Raw genomic sequence first — 17,254 nt, forward strand, 5'->3', positions numbered from 1 at the left:
TGTGACTTCACTCAAGTCGCTGCCAGAAAAAGTTGCAACATTCTGCATTCAGTCACCAAGACAGATGTTACATAAGAAAATGAAAACACTATATATATATGTATGTATAAAGTGAGGTTCAGGATAAGTTATAGGCTTAATAATGTTAAACCATTTGGAAAAGTAGCAGGAGAAGAATGGATTTAAAGGTATTTGCATTTATTTACTGCAGCAGACTAATATCAAGAACAGAATCTCTCTTTCAGCTCATTAGCTAGAGGCTCTTGGCTTCAGATTTTGATTTCCTGTCTCAGATTCTGAGTGGGATCTGCCTGTCTGGCTGGCAATTATCTCTGTTTTTGTCTCCACACATTTTCCATACATCCTTTTTATGATTTCCTCTTTAATTTGCACTTTATTTCTACAGTAATACAATACAGATGATTTGCAGGGCTGAACATAAGCATATATCTGCATGCCCACAGTGTTTCTTGTCTTTTCTCAATGTTTTCATTCTAAGCCGCAAGAACAAAATACGTTTAATTTATCTTGAAAGACCATTGTAAGTTTTATCCAGTTATTTTCACAATCGCTAGCTCTGTCATCTCATGTCTCTCTGGATTTCTAAAACTGCACATGGCCTTAATCACATAAGGAAATAAGTGGAGCTGAAAACAGCCCACACGTGTCCCAGTGACTGTGCCAATGTCTTAGGAAAGACTTTATTGCCTCTCTCTGAACTCCAGAGAGGATTTATTCCTATTCCTGCCTCTATTTTGTTGGTGATGTCATAAAAAAAAAAACCTGTTGGATCCAGAAATGTTAAACTTACTTTAAATTGCTTGCTTTTGATTTGTTTGGATCAAAACTGCATGTGTCTGATTATATTTGAGCTGAGACAAGTAAACAAAGGCTTTATGTTGTAGCCCAACCATGAGTGTGGAACAATATACGAAGGAATTATGGCCTGGATTGTTAGTCATTTCAAGGCATGATTTACCTCAGTGTATCTTACGGATTTTGTTTTCCATGAAGATTCAATCTCGCTCAATCAGCGTAACACGCTGTGCTGTTTTAATTGGTCCAGATCTCTCCCACACAGATACACCAGGTTTGGTGGCATGTCCAAGCCCTTCATAACTTAACATCTCATTAAAATATACTACAGAATGCACTTCCTATACCATGGTGGTGTTTTATAAACGAGGTTGAAGTCAGTAATATAAAGGGTTCTTTGAGGAAAAGCATTCCTTGCATCCAAATTGTAAACTGAGCTGACATTTTAGATGTTTGTTCTTCAGTCCTTGGCATGAAGGGATGATGTATCAAATTTTCTCTTGCATCCTTTGATTTTTTTCCCCCGTTGTGTAATAAGCTCCAGATGGTTGTGCCTATTTAAAGTGTTATAAACCTGTTTGCTGTCAAAAAAGGGGAAAACACTATTACTGTTGCATGCTAGTGGTGTGGAGCAGTACAGTTCAGAGGTTTACAAACAGTTGTAGTAATTTGTCTCTGTAGTTATACCCCCTTTTTAGAGTGCTTTCTTGTTAACATTCCAGAGAGGGGGCTTTTAATGAGGGACGCTGGGGGCATAATGATTGGATCCAGAGATGTGCACCAGCTTCACAAAATTTGCTATTTCTGATGCTGCACAACTGAAAAGAATTGCATGCAAACAACATTTTATTTGAGTCTTACTGTGAGTGGTGATTCCAGATGTTGGCAGTGGTCATGTACAGATAGATATGCAGCATATTTTTAACATGACGAAACTCATTGTTTTCTTATGTTGAAATAAACTGGAATGATACGCTGCCTGCAAGAGTTTGTTTGCTCTTCATCTTAAGAGACTGACTGGGTCTGTTGTTACTAGTTGATCATGTTTGTTAAACTGTTTGCTTTCAGGGCTGCCAATCCATCATGTTTAATCATTTTACACTTCTGGTTTTCCAAATTTGTACAGTCACAAAATGATGGCCAACATGAAATCAGTTGAGGTAATGCTGAAATGAAATTATGAAAAGAAATACTTTATTATGACAGCTTTTGCACATTTGTTGCATTCAGATCATGCAGATTAGGCTATAATTATTATCAAATGGCAAAAGAATTGTTTTTTTCAAATGCCTGAACTCTGAGAGTTCACTCGGAGGGGTTCACAGCTCAGATTTGCTTAATTTATCAGTAACTCTTCATTAGCTTATAAACTGTATCTTACAATAGCTTAAACATTTGAACATCAAGGAAGGCTTAATTAAACATAATTATGAATCAGTCACCCACTGTAAATGTGCAAACAAATTTGTAATGACTGCTTGAGGCCTCTATGGTTTCTGTGAGATCAAATTAGACTCCCTTGGAAGATCTTCTTCCAAGTCTGAAAGATACAAGTAGAACTTAAACAAATTTTTTTTGGAGGAGAAGTCTGGGCAGTGGCCCAAAATAGTTAAATTATGGCATATATTTAGCAATTCAGTACTCTTAAAAAAATTATGAAAATGTAATTACAGAGAGGATAGGAAATCTGAAAGCTAATTTACCCTAAAACTAGGATAATTGTTTTTGCAAAAGAGCATATTTTGAATCGTTCAGGGGGACAAAAAAAGGTCCTAATTGAAGAGTCACCCTTATACATGTACCAAACGGAAAATCAACTCAAACATGGACCGCTTTCTGTGTGTAGTGTGGAAAAATGTCTTTTTGTTGCCATGGAAATTTCCATCACAAGTGTTCTGTTGCATCGGGCAAGTGTGAGTGGGTCTTATAGCAGGTACAGAGAAAAAAGAGAAGTACAGGAATTTTCTTTGAGCGACTTCCTGAGTCCAAATGAAACACAGCTGTTGCACAGGCGTGGATGCGGGCCTCAGCGTTTCCCTCTCTCTCAATCTCCTGCCACAGCTTAACAACCTCATCTCACACAGAGTTGAAGCAGCACTTCTCTATTCTGTCCTCCTCCAACTTTTAATATGATCTCTCATGAGATCTGTAGCATGCATAATGTGAAGTATTGACTAAAACAGCGATCATCCAGTGTATATTATTATCAAACAGAAGGTATGGGCTGTTGTGTGTTACTGTAAATTTATTTGGACTGTTTGCCTAGTTATTTCCTCATTGGGAATTTCCTGGACCAGAACCAGTCACTGCTTGCCTGTTCAATATGACACTCTAGCCATTTTCCAGACTGTCCCTAAAGCCCTGTAGTAAAGGGCAAGATATGGTCATCCATTCCAGGTCCTCAGTTTGCTTTTCCCTTTAGGTTTTTCCGTGTTTGTGCTTGAGCTGCACATATTAAATCTGTGGTTGGTTGGATGTGTGTCAGAATGTTTATAGATAATGTTGTCATGTATGGTCGATGTAGACTGCATTAATCAATTGGCAAGTGTATAGTAGGTTTAAAAAATTTTTTTAAATTAATCTTAAAAAATTAACAAGTCGGGTTTTGATTCAAATTCCTCTAAGGAACCATTCTAGTTTCTGTTAGGTTCCATAAACAATTTTTTTGTGCTTTTAAGGAATGCAATCCCATTGCCATATGATGATATTATTTCAAAAGTAAATACAAACACTGGTAACATTTGTATTTAAAAACTATAAATACAAAAATGTGTTTACACAGGCATTTTAGTTACTTCAGAATCGGACTACACTGGTTGCAGTCTACTCTTATGAATCCCTTAAAAGAACCAGTTCATTAGAGTCATTTGTATGGAATGAGGTGACATTGGTTGCACTATATGTGTTTGATTCACTTAAAGGAACCGGTTCATTAGAGTCATTTATTCAGGAATGGGATTATGCAGCTGTATGCTGCGGATTCAATAATTAACAATGCAGAGACATTTATTCTGAAGTTATAAATCTGTTGCACTTTCTGTTTTGTAGTATAGATGTAGAAATGGTGTTGCTGCATCATTGATTAACTGCTGGTAACTCCATCAGTGTGCAGGAACCATTAACGGAAACAAATTACATTCAGTTTTGGAATAAAATAAATAAATAAATAAAAACTGAATAAAAACTGGTTCTTGTTCCCAACCCCAGTAGAATAGAAAGTAGAAAACATGTGTATGTTTCCATATCTGTTAAGTGTCCCATCTTGGAAATCCAGAGCACATGTATTTCTTCAGTGAAATCAGCTTTTCCCTCCTGATCTTCAAAGCATGTGTGAAAGGGGACAGAAGAGAAAGCTGTGTGGTTGATCTAGCTTCAGTGCTGCAGGTCAGGAGCAATTTGTCCATCTCTAGTTGATAGTTTTCTTTAGGTGAAAGAAACACAGCAATAAACACTCTACAGCAATGTAGAAGTGATTCATTTATTGTTTTCTTTTCTCTCTCTCTTCTCTGCACACCCCAGTGACCCATAGCCAGAGGTGGTGATGTTGCTTGTTTACATGGTGCGGTTTGGTTTTAGGGTGGGTGGGTGGGGGTTGAGGCCTCTCCTGATCTACCCCACACAGACCACCTCATCAAACCATCAGTGTAAACCCCCCTATCCAGGGCCATAGCTCGGAGGGCCCTTTTTTGATGTTTACACAGATGTTTAGGTCTAAGGACAAGCTCCCCAGCGACCTGCCCACCCCCCAGCTCTCTCATGGGGCTTTCATTTTAGCCTGACCTGGATGCCATGGCTGCCACTCCAGCCATATGCTGATAAGTCAAACAAGGATTTGAGGCTCATTGAGGAATGTCTGGAGTTTTTCTGGAGATAGTTGACATGTTTATTTGCTAAGCCGTAATCTAAACACAACAGGGGTCCACTTTACTCTTAGAACATGCAGCATGTGGCGAATTTGACGTCATAGTCTGTTGTGTACCATTCAGACTTGCTGTTTGTACTAGTGTGACACTATTTATGGTTGACCATTTATTCCCTCGCTAAATGGGAATCTGAAGCAGACTGACACAAATCACTCATTCTTGTTCAAGACAAGCATGACGCATGGTCTCTTGCTCAAAGCAAGCCCGGATGGTGTAGTTTCAGCTTGGCTCATGAAAACAAACACAGGGGCATTTATTAAACACTGTGATCTCTAAAGCTGCTTTGCGTGAAATTGCTGAAATAGTTGTTTATTTCTTAGAATTCTATTTCATCTTAAAGGAATGTCCCGGTGTTTCAGCTGTTTTAGTTTAGACAGTTTAGTCTATTATCAGCATAATTATTAAAATAAACATAATTATCAAGACTAACATTGTACAAATTCTGACATTGTTTACTCACTTCTGTGGAACAATAAAGTAGATATTTTGATATTTATTGTTTGGATTAAAAAAAAAAAAAAAAAAAAAGAAACACTGGGAACGAGATATTCTTCAAAATATATTCTTTTTTTTTGTGTGTCCCACAGAAGAAAGTCATACAGGTTTAGAATGTCATAAGGGTGTGTGAACTATCCCTTTAAGGAACCATTGGCAGTTTCCTGATTTTTCCTGTCAGCATTTAAGTTATTTTAGAATGAGGTATATATATTTACATCATCCTAAAAATAATTTTCATATTTTGATGCAATGTTCTTTTCTGTTGCAGGTATCCAGGAAGGAAGTGAATGCACTAAATGTAAAAATGACTGGGCCCTGAGGGTGGCGATTGCTCTTCTGTATGTACTTTGTGCACTGCTGACCATAGCTGTGGCTGTGCTTGGATACAAAGGTAGGAAGTCCTCCTGATATTGTCTTTGAAGATCACACTCTCACACTCATTCATTTTTTGTGACGTGCATAATTCTTCATGTTTGCATTTTCAGCCTGCTATGCTTTCTCAATGAAGACTGCAAATCTAATTCCTACTGTCTGTTGTTTAGACCAGAAAAATTTAGGTTCACTGGGTTTATATCTTATCCAGCTAAAATGTATCAAGAATGTGCCACATTTGAACATTCCCCATAATTTCTGCTGTTCAGTTTTGAACTTTGGCTCACTTTATTATTTGTCCTGACATAAGGCAACCATATTGCACCTTAGAAACAAGATAGTTTTCCAAATATTGTCAACCGGACTATCACAGTGAAATCTGTTTTCTGTATTAGCTGGGAAAGCCATGAGCGATGTGAAACAGAGCATCGCAGTTTATTTTGTTTGGTGCCAAAAACCAGGATAAGATAATACACGCTGTTGTCTTCCAGAAGGACGCTGTAAATTAGAGGTATTTTAATAGCTTTCAAATGTATTTTACTTTTTAAGGAACTTTATTCATTTATGTGATATAGCATTTCTGTGCTAATGGGTTTGATTCTCAAGTGCATTAACTGATCAAATGTATATTTTTTTGCAATCAAATATTTATTGAGAAGAAAAGGGATATTATATTGTACAACAGAGCACTATTGATAGATGATAGATATGATAGATAGATGAACAAATGAACAACAAATTAACTTCTACAAAGCACCCCAAATTTGCTCTTGAAAATGTTTCCTTGCTCATTTAGCTTTAAATAAATGTGATCCAATTGTCCAGATCACGTCTCCGCTGAGTCCATATGTCTCCTCTGGTTCTCTAAAGCCTTAATGCCAACCAGATGACAAGACCATGAAAAACAGCAAGACTCACTACAAACCTGCTCCAGAGGAGATTTTATGCCTTAGCAGCAATTTGCTGTTCCAAATCCCACAGGTTGATTGACAGGGACTTTGTGGCATTCTGAAAACAGTTCATGTTTCCTTTGTTGGTAGTGCCAGAAAGAATCTGGTTACTTCATGTTTATTCTGTATCACTTCTAAACTGTCTCCTCAACAACATCAAATGACAAGAGTTTTGAATTTTATGTTCAGATTTAGTCCAGTGAGTGTCTCAATGGTCTTTGGAGCATATTTAGATTGAGTCACTCATTCTGTCAGCTAAGAGAACCATTCCACTAAACTCCACTCAAAAATAACATGGCTTCTACAGGAAAATAAGAAAGAAAGGAGAGTGGGAGGGCAGGAGACTGGCAGTGTTGACCTCCCGCTGACAGACTCCCAGTGTGAAAATGACCAACAAGCCTTTGAAATGGACCTCCGTGTTTTGTTTTTCCCCTACAGCATATATTTGTTTTGTGTTTGGTTACACAAGCGCAGTAAGGAATGCTAACACCCAAGATCTTTGATGTGTTTGAGTTTGCTGGCAGCAAATAGCAGAGTGCTGCATGTCTGAATGAAACATGAGTTAAAAAACAGTGAGAGCGAATACACTGGAGAGCAAAGATGATGACCATTTTTTTCATTCATGTTTGATTGCCAGTGAGATAGATATTCAATGGGATAAACACTGGGAAGGGGGGTGGGGATTTTGGACTTTGTCAGGATAAGATAAAGCCTGAAAGATCACCTTACAGTTCTCAAAAAAGACAAATGTGACAGTTGGTATTTTAATCATATACCACTTACCAAAAGAATCATGCAGAATGTAAAGTGGAAGTGCCCTCTAGTGGTGCACATTAACCAGAGAATTAAGTCTAATGTAAAACAACATTGTATAAGGAAATAAATGGTCATGGTTATGGCAGGTTATGTTAACATTTTATCCCTTAGGCATGTTAAACTAGGGTTTTCATTATTGTTCAAATCAGGGATGAGACCAAAATCTGTCCTTGAATAGCTATAGTGGTGCCAGCAAGACTGCTGGGAATCACCAGAAAGGCTCAGGAGATGCTCTGATAGCGACTCCTCAGGATCCATTCCAAATTCCAGAGGAAATTAAGTGTCATGCATTTCCTGCATGACTGTGTGTGTGGAATGTATGTTGTATTTTTATGCATGTAAACTGGACAAGTGAAAAATGTTAAATCATGTCCACACAGTTCAAAATAATAAGCATTTCGAAGGAAAGTATTTCATTGTGTCTCAGAGATACATCTCAAGCTGCCTTTTAACTCATGACCTTGTAAAAATAGAAATACCTAAGGATTTATAATTTACTACATACTAGTCCATAGTACAGACAAAGTCTGACTGGTGTTTATAATGTGTGCCCACAGTGGTCCAAAGGATGGATAATGTAACAGAGGGTATGAAAAATTATGGAGGGAAAATCATGGCTGTAGAGACGGACCTCAAGAAACTCGGTAAGTCCAGACTTGAGATGTTAACTGGCTCAATGACATAACACATATTTACATATATATATAGTTTGAATAAACATTTTTTTTCTGATGAGCATGTTTTTAATTTCTGAATTAAAATTGAGATTTTTTTTTGAGGCATTACGTCAAAAAGAAAGATGATGATACAACTGCCCTAATATCATAATGAAGGAAAAAGTTTATCTTCAATAACAGAATGAAAATGTTGAAAATAAAACCTTAAGTAGTTTAGTATAATCTTATTTATTTATTTATTATTTATACATTTCACTGTTTATGTTTAAAAAACTAATAAATGTATTAAAATAACACGACTTTCCAAAAACTTGATTTTTATGAATGAATAATTAAAGATATTTGTACAAAATATATAAATATATATTAAAAATATATTAATATATTGTATTGGGGAAATTATTTTAATGGTTTTAATTCAAGGTGTAAGGAAAATAAAACTTTTTACTTGATTACAAAACAGTAAATATGAGCCATTAAATTAAATTAATCATTAAATATTTATAATGAACACTCTAATACATCATTGACATCATTATGCTGCTCTAAATCCTTTTTTTTTCACTTAATAAACTTCTAAATTTGATGTGGATGATCAAACGGGAGAGAAGTCAGAGAATGCCACCAGTGAACTCCTCTCATTCAAGTTGGAAATTCAGACCTTGCAGAAGCAGCTCAGTGACGTTGCTGTGAAGGCTTCTAACAACAGAGCTGTTCTCAGTGAGCTACGGCTAGCTGACGAGGACATGAAGAGTGGACATCACTCACTGCGAGATCTGTTGGAGAGCAATGCCAATGTCATTACCAAAGTAAACCATACCATAAACTCATACAGTGGCCTGATTGACGGACTAAAGACAGACACAGCGCGGCTCCAGATGGATCTTCAAGTGCAGACGAGCGAACAGGGCCGAAACACTCACAGTATCAGCACTCTGAACTTCACCCAGACCCAGCAGAGGAACCTCATCAGCTCCCTCCAGAGGTCGGTGGAGGACACTAGCCAGGCTGTCCAGAAGCTTAAGAATGACTATCAGAGCCTTCAGCAGGTGGCTAGGCAGACTAAAGCAGATGCCGACTGGCTGAGGGAGAAGGTCCAGAACCTTCAGGCCTTAGCTGCTAACAATTCTGCGCTGACTCGCTCTAACAGTGATGCTCTGGAGGATGTGACCTCTCAGTTGAACTCGGTCTCAGAGCAGGTGCAGAACGCCTCAGCCATCGCCGACAGCCACGACCAGAGCCTGCGTGAGCTCATGGACCAGCAGCGAGACCACGACAATGCCACCTCCCTGAAGTTTGATGCACTAGAGGCACGTCTTGACCATAACGATGTGGAAATGGACCGCATAACAGGGAATGTAAGCTTCACCACGCAGCTGCTTGGAGTGATCAGCATGGACCTGAGTGGTCTTCGCAGCTGCTCCGAGACGGTGGCCCGGCACTCGGACCTGCTGCTGGGGCTGAACAGCAGTGTGGCAGAAACCAGAGCCGACAACACAGAGCTCAAAACCCAGCAGGAAGAACTCGCCGCCAGGCTCGACAAAGAGGTCAGCAGCCTCTCCATAGTCATGGAGGAAATGAAAATGGTCGACAGCAAACACTCGCAGCTCATCACGAATTTCACCATCCTTCAGGGTAAGATGTCAGGCTATATTTAGGTTTTAGTTTTTATTGATTCCAGCTAGTAATTTTAGTGTTTCAATTTAATTAATATAACTTATTTATATAATAATAACTTAATAAAGTAATAAATTAATAAAGTATTTAAAAATGAATATTAATTAATAAGGTGTTTTAAAAGATTATTTATTTATTTTTTATTATTATTATTTTAAAAATATACTTTATTTAAAAATTCTGATAATTAGAGCTATTGCATAATTTGCAACCAAAATATGGCTGTGGATCTCCTTGAAAAGTCTACATTTACAAAAGTAAACACATTGTACATATGGAAATCTCTAAATATACCCTAATAACTAATTTTAACTACCAGCATTTTGTGCTTTTAGACAATTAGAGTCAAAGTTAATTACTTTGTTTCATAATTTCAGGTCCTCCTGGTCCAAGAGGTCCTCGGGGAGACAAAGGGTCCCAGGGGCTGCCTGGCAAAGCTGGCCAGAAAGGAGAAAATGGTGAAAAAGGAGCACCTGGTGTTGCTGGGCCTAAAGGAGAAAAGGGACCAATGGGGCCTCCTGGTGTACCAGGGATGAAAGGGCCACCTGGATCAAGAGGAAGCCCTGGGCCAAAGGGTTCTCGAGGATCAGGGGGCAGGGCAGGGCCGTCGGGAGAGAAAGGTGACCCTGGTATACCTGGTCTGCCCGGAAGAGATGGTCAGCCAGGTCCTCAAGGGCCGCAAGGGCCGCAAGGACTTAGAGGACCAGCTGGGCCTGCTGGACTGGATGGACCCCGTGGGCCCGTTGGCCCCATTGGCCCACCTGGACCTCCAGGATTACCAGGACTTCCTTCACCAGTAGTTGTGGCCCCGGTAGATCCACAAGGCTTTGTCAACCGCCAGGTAGCGCCACCCCCTACAAGTACACCAGGTACTAGCTTTTCTCATACTCCCTGTCACTGTTTACACACATTTAATACAGGCCATATATTAGATATTAGAGTTTATACAGAATAAATCATTTTGTTTTGATGTAATATGGATAAGCTGTTTCATATCAAATGAGGATCTCAAAATATTTGACATTTGAGAACAGTTTATACAGCTGTTAGAAGTTGTCAGAATTACACTAACCACAATTTAATATGATTTCACAGATTATAGTGCATAGTTTGAATCTTCATACCAATTTCCATACAACTTGAAGACTTGAATTGTATAAAAACCAGTCTTTTGTGAAAATGCTACTTTTAAGCACAAGTGAAGATGTGATAATATTTTTAATGTTCTCTTTTTTATCTAGGGTGTCCACCTCAGTGGAAGAGCTTCAGAGACAAATGTTACTATTTCTCGTCAGAGAGATTGAGCTTTAATGAAACAAATGAAAGATGCAGCAACAAGAGTTCAACTATGCTGATTATCAATGATGAAGATGAGCAGGTAAATCCTGAATACTACTGACGAATATGTAATATGTCTTAAACAGAATTAACTATGTTAAAACAGCTAACAGTGTAAGAACTCTTGAGTTTTAGACCTAACATTAATCTATAAATATGTTGCCGCGATGCCTACTTTATTATCTATCACAGCTATGGATAAAGAGGCAGATTTCTGGAAAGGGCTACTTCTGGCTGGGCCTCACTGACACTGTTGAGGAAAATATCTGGAGATGGGTGGACGGGAGCCTGCCCAACTATACGTGAGTGAATAACTGAAATAAAATACCCATGAACTCTATTATTTTTACTCCAGTATGTATACAATACAGTGGGTATAGAAAAGAATCACTCCCTTTAAAATAAGCACATTTTGTTGCTTTGCAGCCTGAAATGAAGATGGACACAGTTTTTGTTTTATCCTGCTGTATTTACTCAGTGCAACTTATAACATCCAAGTGAAAGATATAACAGTAACATGTCAGAATTTTTTTTTTTTTAAACTAGAATTATTGACCTTGAAAAAGAATCACCCCCTTCTTAAAATGTCTTGTAAACTCAATCAGGTGTAGCTAATCACCTTCTAAATGGCACACAAAGCCATTTGACTTTCAACTGTGATCATCTGTGGTCATTTTGATTAGCTCAGCATGAAAAGAGCATTCCTGGAGCGTTTCAGTCCTTGGTAGTGCAACTGAAGCAAAAAATCAACTATGGGTGGCAAGGCACTGTCAAAATATCTCCGGGATAAAGTTGTGGACAGGCACAAGAGATGGATATAAAAAAAATGAAAAGGATTTATCAATGCCTAGAAGCACAGTGAAGTCTATTATAAAGAAGTGGAAGATATTTGGTACGTTACAGACCCTCCCTGGATCAGGGCGTCGCTCTGAACTGGATGAAAGAGCCAGAAGGAAACTGATCAGAGAGGCTACCAAGATCAAGAGGCCTACAGCAACTCTGAAGCAGCTGCAGGAATTTATGACAAAGAGTGATCATTGTGTGCATGTGACAACAATATCACAAATTCATTTCTCTGCAGCAGGAACTGGAGCACTTGTCAGGATAGAAGAAAAAATGGATGGAGCAAAATACCGTCAAATTCTTGAGGAAAATCGGCTGCCTCCTGCCAGAAAGTTTTCAATGGGAAGAAGGTTTACCTTCCCACATGACAATGACCCAAAGCACACAGCAAAACTGAGCACACAGCGGTTGAAGGAGAAAAAAGGGGAATGTCCTTGCATGGCCTAGTCAGAGACCAGACTTAAACCCCACTGAAATCTGTGGAATCACTTGAAGACTGCAGTCCACAATCAGTCACCATCAAATTTAACTGAACTTGATCAGTGCTGCAAAGAAGAGTGCGCAAATATTGCAAAGTCTAGATATGCAAAGTTAGTAAAGACAGATCCCAACAGACTAAGGGCTGTAATTAAAGCAAAAGGTGGTTCAACAAAATACTGACATGTTGGTGTTTTATATTTCACTTGGATGTTATAAGTTACACTGAGTAAATACAGCTGGATAAAACAAAAACGGTCTGTCTTCATTTCAGGCTGCAAAGCAAAAAAGTTTGATTATTTTAAAGGGAGTGATCCTTTTCAATACCCACTGTTGGCTACATTATCCCCCAGTTTCACAGACAAGGCTTAAGCCTAGTCCCAGACTAAAATGTAAATCTGAGCTGTTTCAACTAAAAGAAACTTACACTGACTGATCTGATCTGATGTGTTTTGTTTTGTTTTTTTCTTCTTTTTCTAAGGCACATTTATAAAAAATACTTGAATGTCCTAATTGAACTATGGCCTAATCCTGTTTTAGTCTAAGCCCTGTGTGTGAAACCAGGCCAAGGTGTATCCAGTGTATATAACATTTGTTCCATGTTTCAGGAACTGGAAGCCTGGACAGCCTGATAACTGGAGACATGGTCATGAGGTTGGAGAGGACTGTGCAGGGTTAATACATGAAGGCAGTTGGAATGACTTTTTCTGCACAGAACAAATTGGTTTAATTTGTGAACGAACTAATGAATGTAAGTTGCAATTCTTGTTTCTTGCATATATTTTTAAGCTTCTTTTTGTTGAAAAGTGTTATCTGCTTGGTGTGCTCAAGTTCATATAATTTATTGAGGTGTTTTCTCCATTATTCGCAGCCAAAGTTCCAGTTTTATAGCACCTGTTGTGAATGAACAGAGAATGTTGGATTAGACAATCACAGAGACAGTTCAGAAGACTCCTGTCACAGTATCCTCTCACAAAGCACGAATGATCACTTTGCCCAGAGATCCACATGTGTGACGGACACAAAAGCAAATGTCATCGACAATCACGAACGATTCAAGACTGCAAACTATAACAATACACTGATCACCAGTCACGTTAATGGTTAGATTAAGAAAAAGCTGTAATGTATTGTAATCTTGTGATTGTAAATACCTGTTTTGCCTGTGTCATTAACAAAGCTGATGCCACATTACTCCAGTGCAATACAATGAAGCTTTGTAGCTGCTTTAATTAAAATAAAGCTTTTCCCCCGGTTTCACAGACAAGGCTTAAGCCTAGTCCCGGACTAAAATGTAATTCTGAGCTGTTTCAACTGAAAGAAACTTGCACTGACTGATCTTAAAATATATCAGTGCCTTTGTTTTGGCTCAAGATGCACACCAGTAATGTGTTTTCTAAGGCACGTTTATGAAATATTACTTAAATGTCATAATTGAACTATGGCCTAATCCTGGCTTAGTCTAAGCCCTGTCTATGAAACCAGGCTTTTAACAGCCAACCGTAAAGCTACAATTAATATGTTGATAGGTTGTAATGACTATAATCCAAAATTTGTTCACACCAGAGTTTTACTTCTTATGTCTTGGGCATCATTGATGTGATTTTATAAATAAATCTTTAAAGCTTTGAATTTTTCAAATATTTGATTATGCAGTAGCTATGTATAAAATAGTTGTGTATTTTAATACATGTACATGTATGTAGTCATCATCAAAGGCCATGTTTTTATCTGAAATAAAATATAGTTGGTATTTTTCAATATGCTTTGTTGACATTTTTATTATCCTTTGATAAATGTTTATTGAGGAATGTCCTACTTGTAATGCAATAACAGTTTCAGCTGCTGCGTTTAGAATGACTTTTTCCAGAGTAAATTTGCCTGTCTATATACACATTTTGTGCCTGTTTATATTCACTTATACATATATATATATATATACACACACACACACACACACACACACGTATACATATACAGTACTTTTTTGAAAACATGATTTTTGAATGTTTTTTAAAAAGTCTCTTATGCTCACTAAGGCTGCATTTATTGTATTTAATGTATTTACATGTATTTTATTACTTTGATGCAAAGCTGAATTTTCAGCATCATGAGGCTACTCCTCTTCAGCGTCATATGATCCTTGAGAATTATTATTACTTATTATTATCAAAGATAAAAACGGTTTTGGCAGCATGCTTAATATTTTGTGGGAAAACTTTTTTTTTTTCAACATTGATTAAAAAAAAAAACAATTCTTGACAAATCAGCATATTACAATGATTTCTGAAGGACACCAAAGACTAAAGTAAATGATGCTTGCCATGACAGGAATAAATGACAGTTTAAATATATAGTAAATACAATACATATTATAAATATATTATAAATACATATATAAATACATATATATATATATACATATATATATATATATATACATACATATATATATATATATATACACATACATATATATATATATATACATACATATATATATACATATATACATATATACATATATATATATATATAAAATATATATATATATATATATAATATATATATATATATATATATATATCTTGACAACTAGCCTGGTCTGCCCGATTATAAAAGTCACGATTTAACTAATGTTTTAACTAAGCTTCCAATAAGACAAAAAAAGCAAAAAAAAAAAAAAAAAAAAAAAAGTGTTTATGTGTTTTTTTGTTTTCTTGGTTGGTGAGTGTGTAAGTTTTGATTGTGTTTTATGATTTATCAGCTGTATTCTCCCTAATCTTCACAAAGTCATTATTTACACTACCCTTTTAACAGATTCCTGTGTCGAATAACAGACATCTCGTTCACATCGCGCTCATCTTTATTTGGATGTGTCCAGCTGTTTGTGTGTTTAACTGGTTGGTGACACCAGCAATAGCTGTTACCCAGAATGCACCGCTGTAGGGCTACGAGTAATAATAAGTGACTGAGGAGGGGATCCATCAGTAACACTGAGTGTAGTTTCTAATTTATTATGTTTATTAATTCACTTTCAACCAAGTGCTGACAGGGAGACGAAGAGGATCGAGCTTAGATTTCGTTGCGTGTATATCTCGGCCATGCCTCTCTTCACGTCAAATCCCTTTGATCAAGATGTTGGTAAGTTTGAGATGTCATGCAGTTAGCAGGCGAGCTAACGGCAGCTCATCTGTGTCTATTGTTGTTTAAGGCAGCCCACCGGCTTTTTGTTTCCTTTCGATATCACTCTAACTATTTGTGCGAATTTCGCAATGGCGTTCCAGTGATTAAATCATTCCCACCAGTGGTTTTACCCTGAAACTATTAACATAGGCATGAATGACAATAGTTTCACAGCTAGGCAGCTTAACGTTATTAGCCTGATGGCTAGCCGATTTGTAGCTGAAGAAGCTGTGACTGGCGGGTAGCGAGCAAAACTGTCTCATTTTATCTACTTGTATGACGCTGACAGTGCAATACTAAGTAAAAACAGACGCTTTGCAGTTCACTTCAGATGATTTGAGCTCTCTCACTCTTAATGGTTTAATTCATCCCCGACCTGCAGCGTTCGCGCACGAGCTAACGTAACGGTTCATACAGTGACTCTGCAAATGTCTCCAGCTTCTCCTCTTATATTTTGTTTTGCCGATTGATGTTGTTCCAACTGCATTACTGTATTCCTTATAATAGGCTATTATTATTAAGATTCCAGTGTTGTATTGTGTCTATTATTGTTGTATTATGAGCCTGCTGATAATAGCTTTAATATGGCAACCAGCCATATGCGGTTATAATATAAATGCACGCACTTTAGAAAGGCTAGGTTGCACATTCACATACGAGTTGATCTGAATATGTTCAGACATTGCAGATGAAATCATTGTGATGTGGGGAACGTCAGATTTTGGCAGTGACTTCTGGTGGGATGTACAGTAGCTGCAGATGTCATTGTTTGAGCTGGTCTGATATCGTAGACGCATTTTTTGTGTAGAAAAACAGTTTTGTTTATTGTAAATGATGTTGGGGTGTTTCTGTAACAGATCACAGGTACTGAACACAGCCAATTTTAACCTCTGTCCTCTGTTTGAAAGCTTGACTAACAGAATCTCAGGACAGATGTAGGTCACTGGTTAACCTTCTGTAAACAGGGTTGTTGCTTTCTCTAAGTGTCGTAAAATTAACCTTTTTGTTAAGAGGAAATATTTACTGCCTGGGCTGGAATTGATTTTCATGGGACTTTAAACAATTATGGCTGTTAATTATAAAATCAAATCCAAATAAAATAGAAAAGTTGCTGTAAATAGTGATTCATAACAAATACTGTGACACAGTTAAGTAATATGAATAAAGAGGCCACTATATAAAGCCACGTTCTTAAATGTAATGTAAAAGCATATACAGATATCTGGCAAGCCTACTACTGTTCAAAAGTTTGGGGGCATTTTTTTTTTTTTTTTTTTTTTGGTAAAATGCTTTTATTCAGCAAGTTTGCATTAAATTGATGGATACACTTACAATGTAAATGACTAAATGTAAATGTAATGTTACTAAAGATTTTGATTTCAAATAAATGCTGTTCTGTTGAACTTTCAGTTCATAAAATAATCCAGAAAAAAATTATCACAGTTTCCACAAAATTATTAAACAGCACAACTTTTAACATAATAATAATAAATGTTTATTGAGCACCAAATCAAAAAAAATTTAGTGTATTTTTACTGTCTTTTTGATAAATGCTGCCTTGATAACCATAAAAGTAAAATTTTTAATATCTGGGCTATTTTTGTCCCTTTCAGTGACTTTTTTTTTCAAGCACTGGTTAATTTCTGATTCTGGTTTCTGTGATGAGGCGTAACAGAGTCTG

At 37.1% G+C, this 17,254-nt stretch overlaps 1 protein-coding gene across 1 annotated transcript in view; it reads left to right on the forward strand.

Annotated features, from left to right (window-relative positions):
- The window catches only part of LOC109086953 (collectin-12-like), a 35,304-nt gene that overhangs the window by 11,214 nt on the left and 6,836 nt on the right, over positions 1–17,254 (forward strand). The window contains exons 3-10 of the mRNA XM_042774766.1: positions 5,506–5,628; positions 7,933–8,019; positions 8,644–9,687; positions 10,107–10,598; positions 10,971–11,107; positions 11,260–11,369; positions 12,996–13,061; positions 15,434–15,531. Of these exons, the coding sequence (XP_042630700.1) occupies positions 5,506–5,628; positions 7,933–8,019; positions 8,644–9,687; positions 10,107–10,598; positions 10,971–11,107; positions 11,260–11,369; positions 12,996–13,061; positions 15,434–15,531 (2,157 nt within the window). The remainder of the gene's footprint in view (positions 1–5,505; positions 5,629–7,932; positions 8,020–8,643; positions 9,688–10,106; positions 10,599–10,970; positions 11,108–11,259; positions 11,370–12,995; positions 13,062–15,433; positions 15,532–17,254) is intronic.

Source organism: Cyprinus carpio, chromosome A2 (genome assembly GCF_018340385.1).
Source record: "Cyprinus carpio isolate SPL01 chromosome A2, ASM1834038v1, whole genome shotgun sequence".
Classification (NCBI taxonomy): Eukaryota; Metazoa; Chordata; class Actinopteri; order Cypriniformes; family Cyprinidae; genus Cyprinus; species Cyprinus carpio.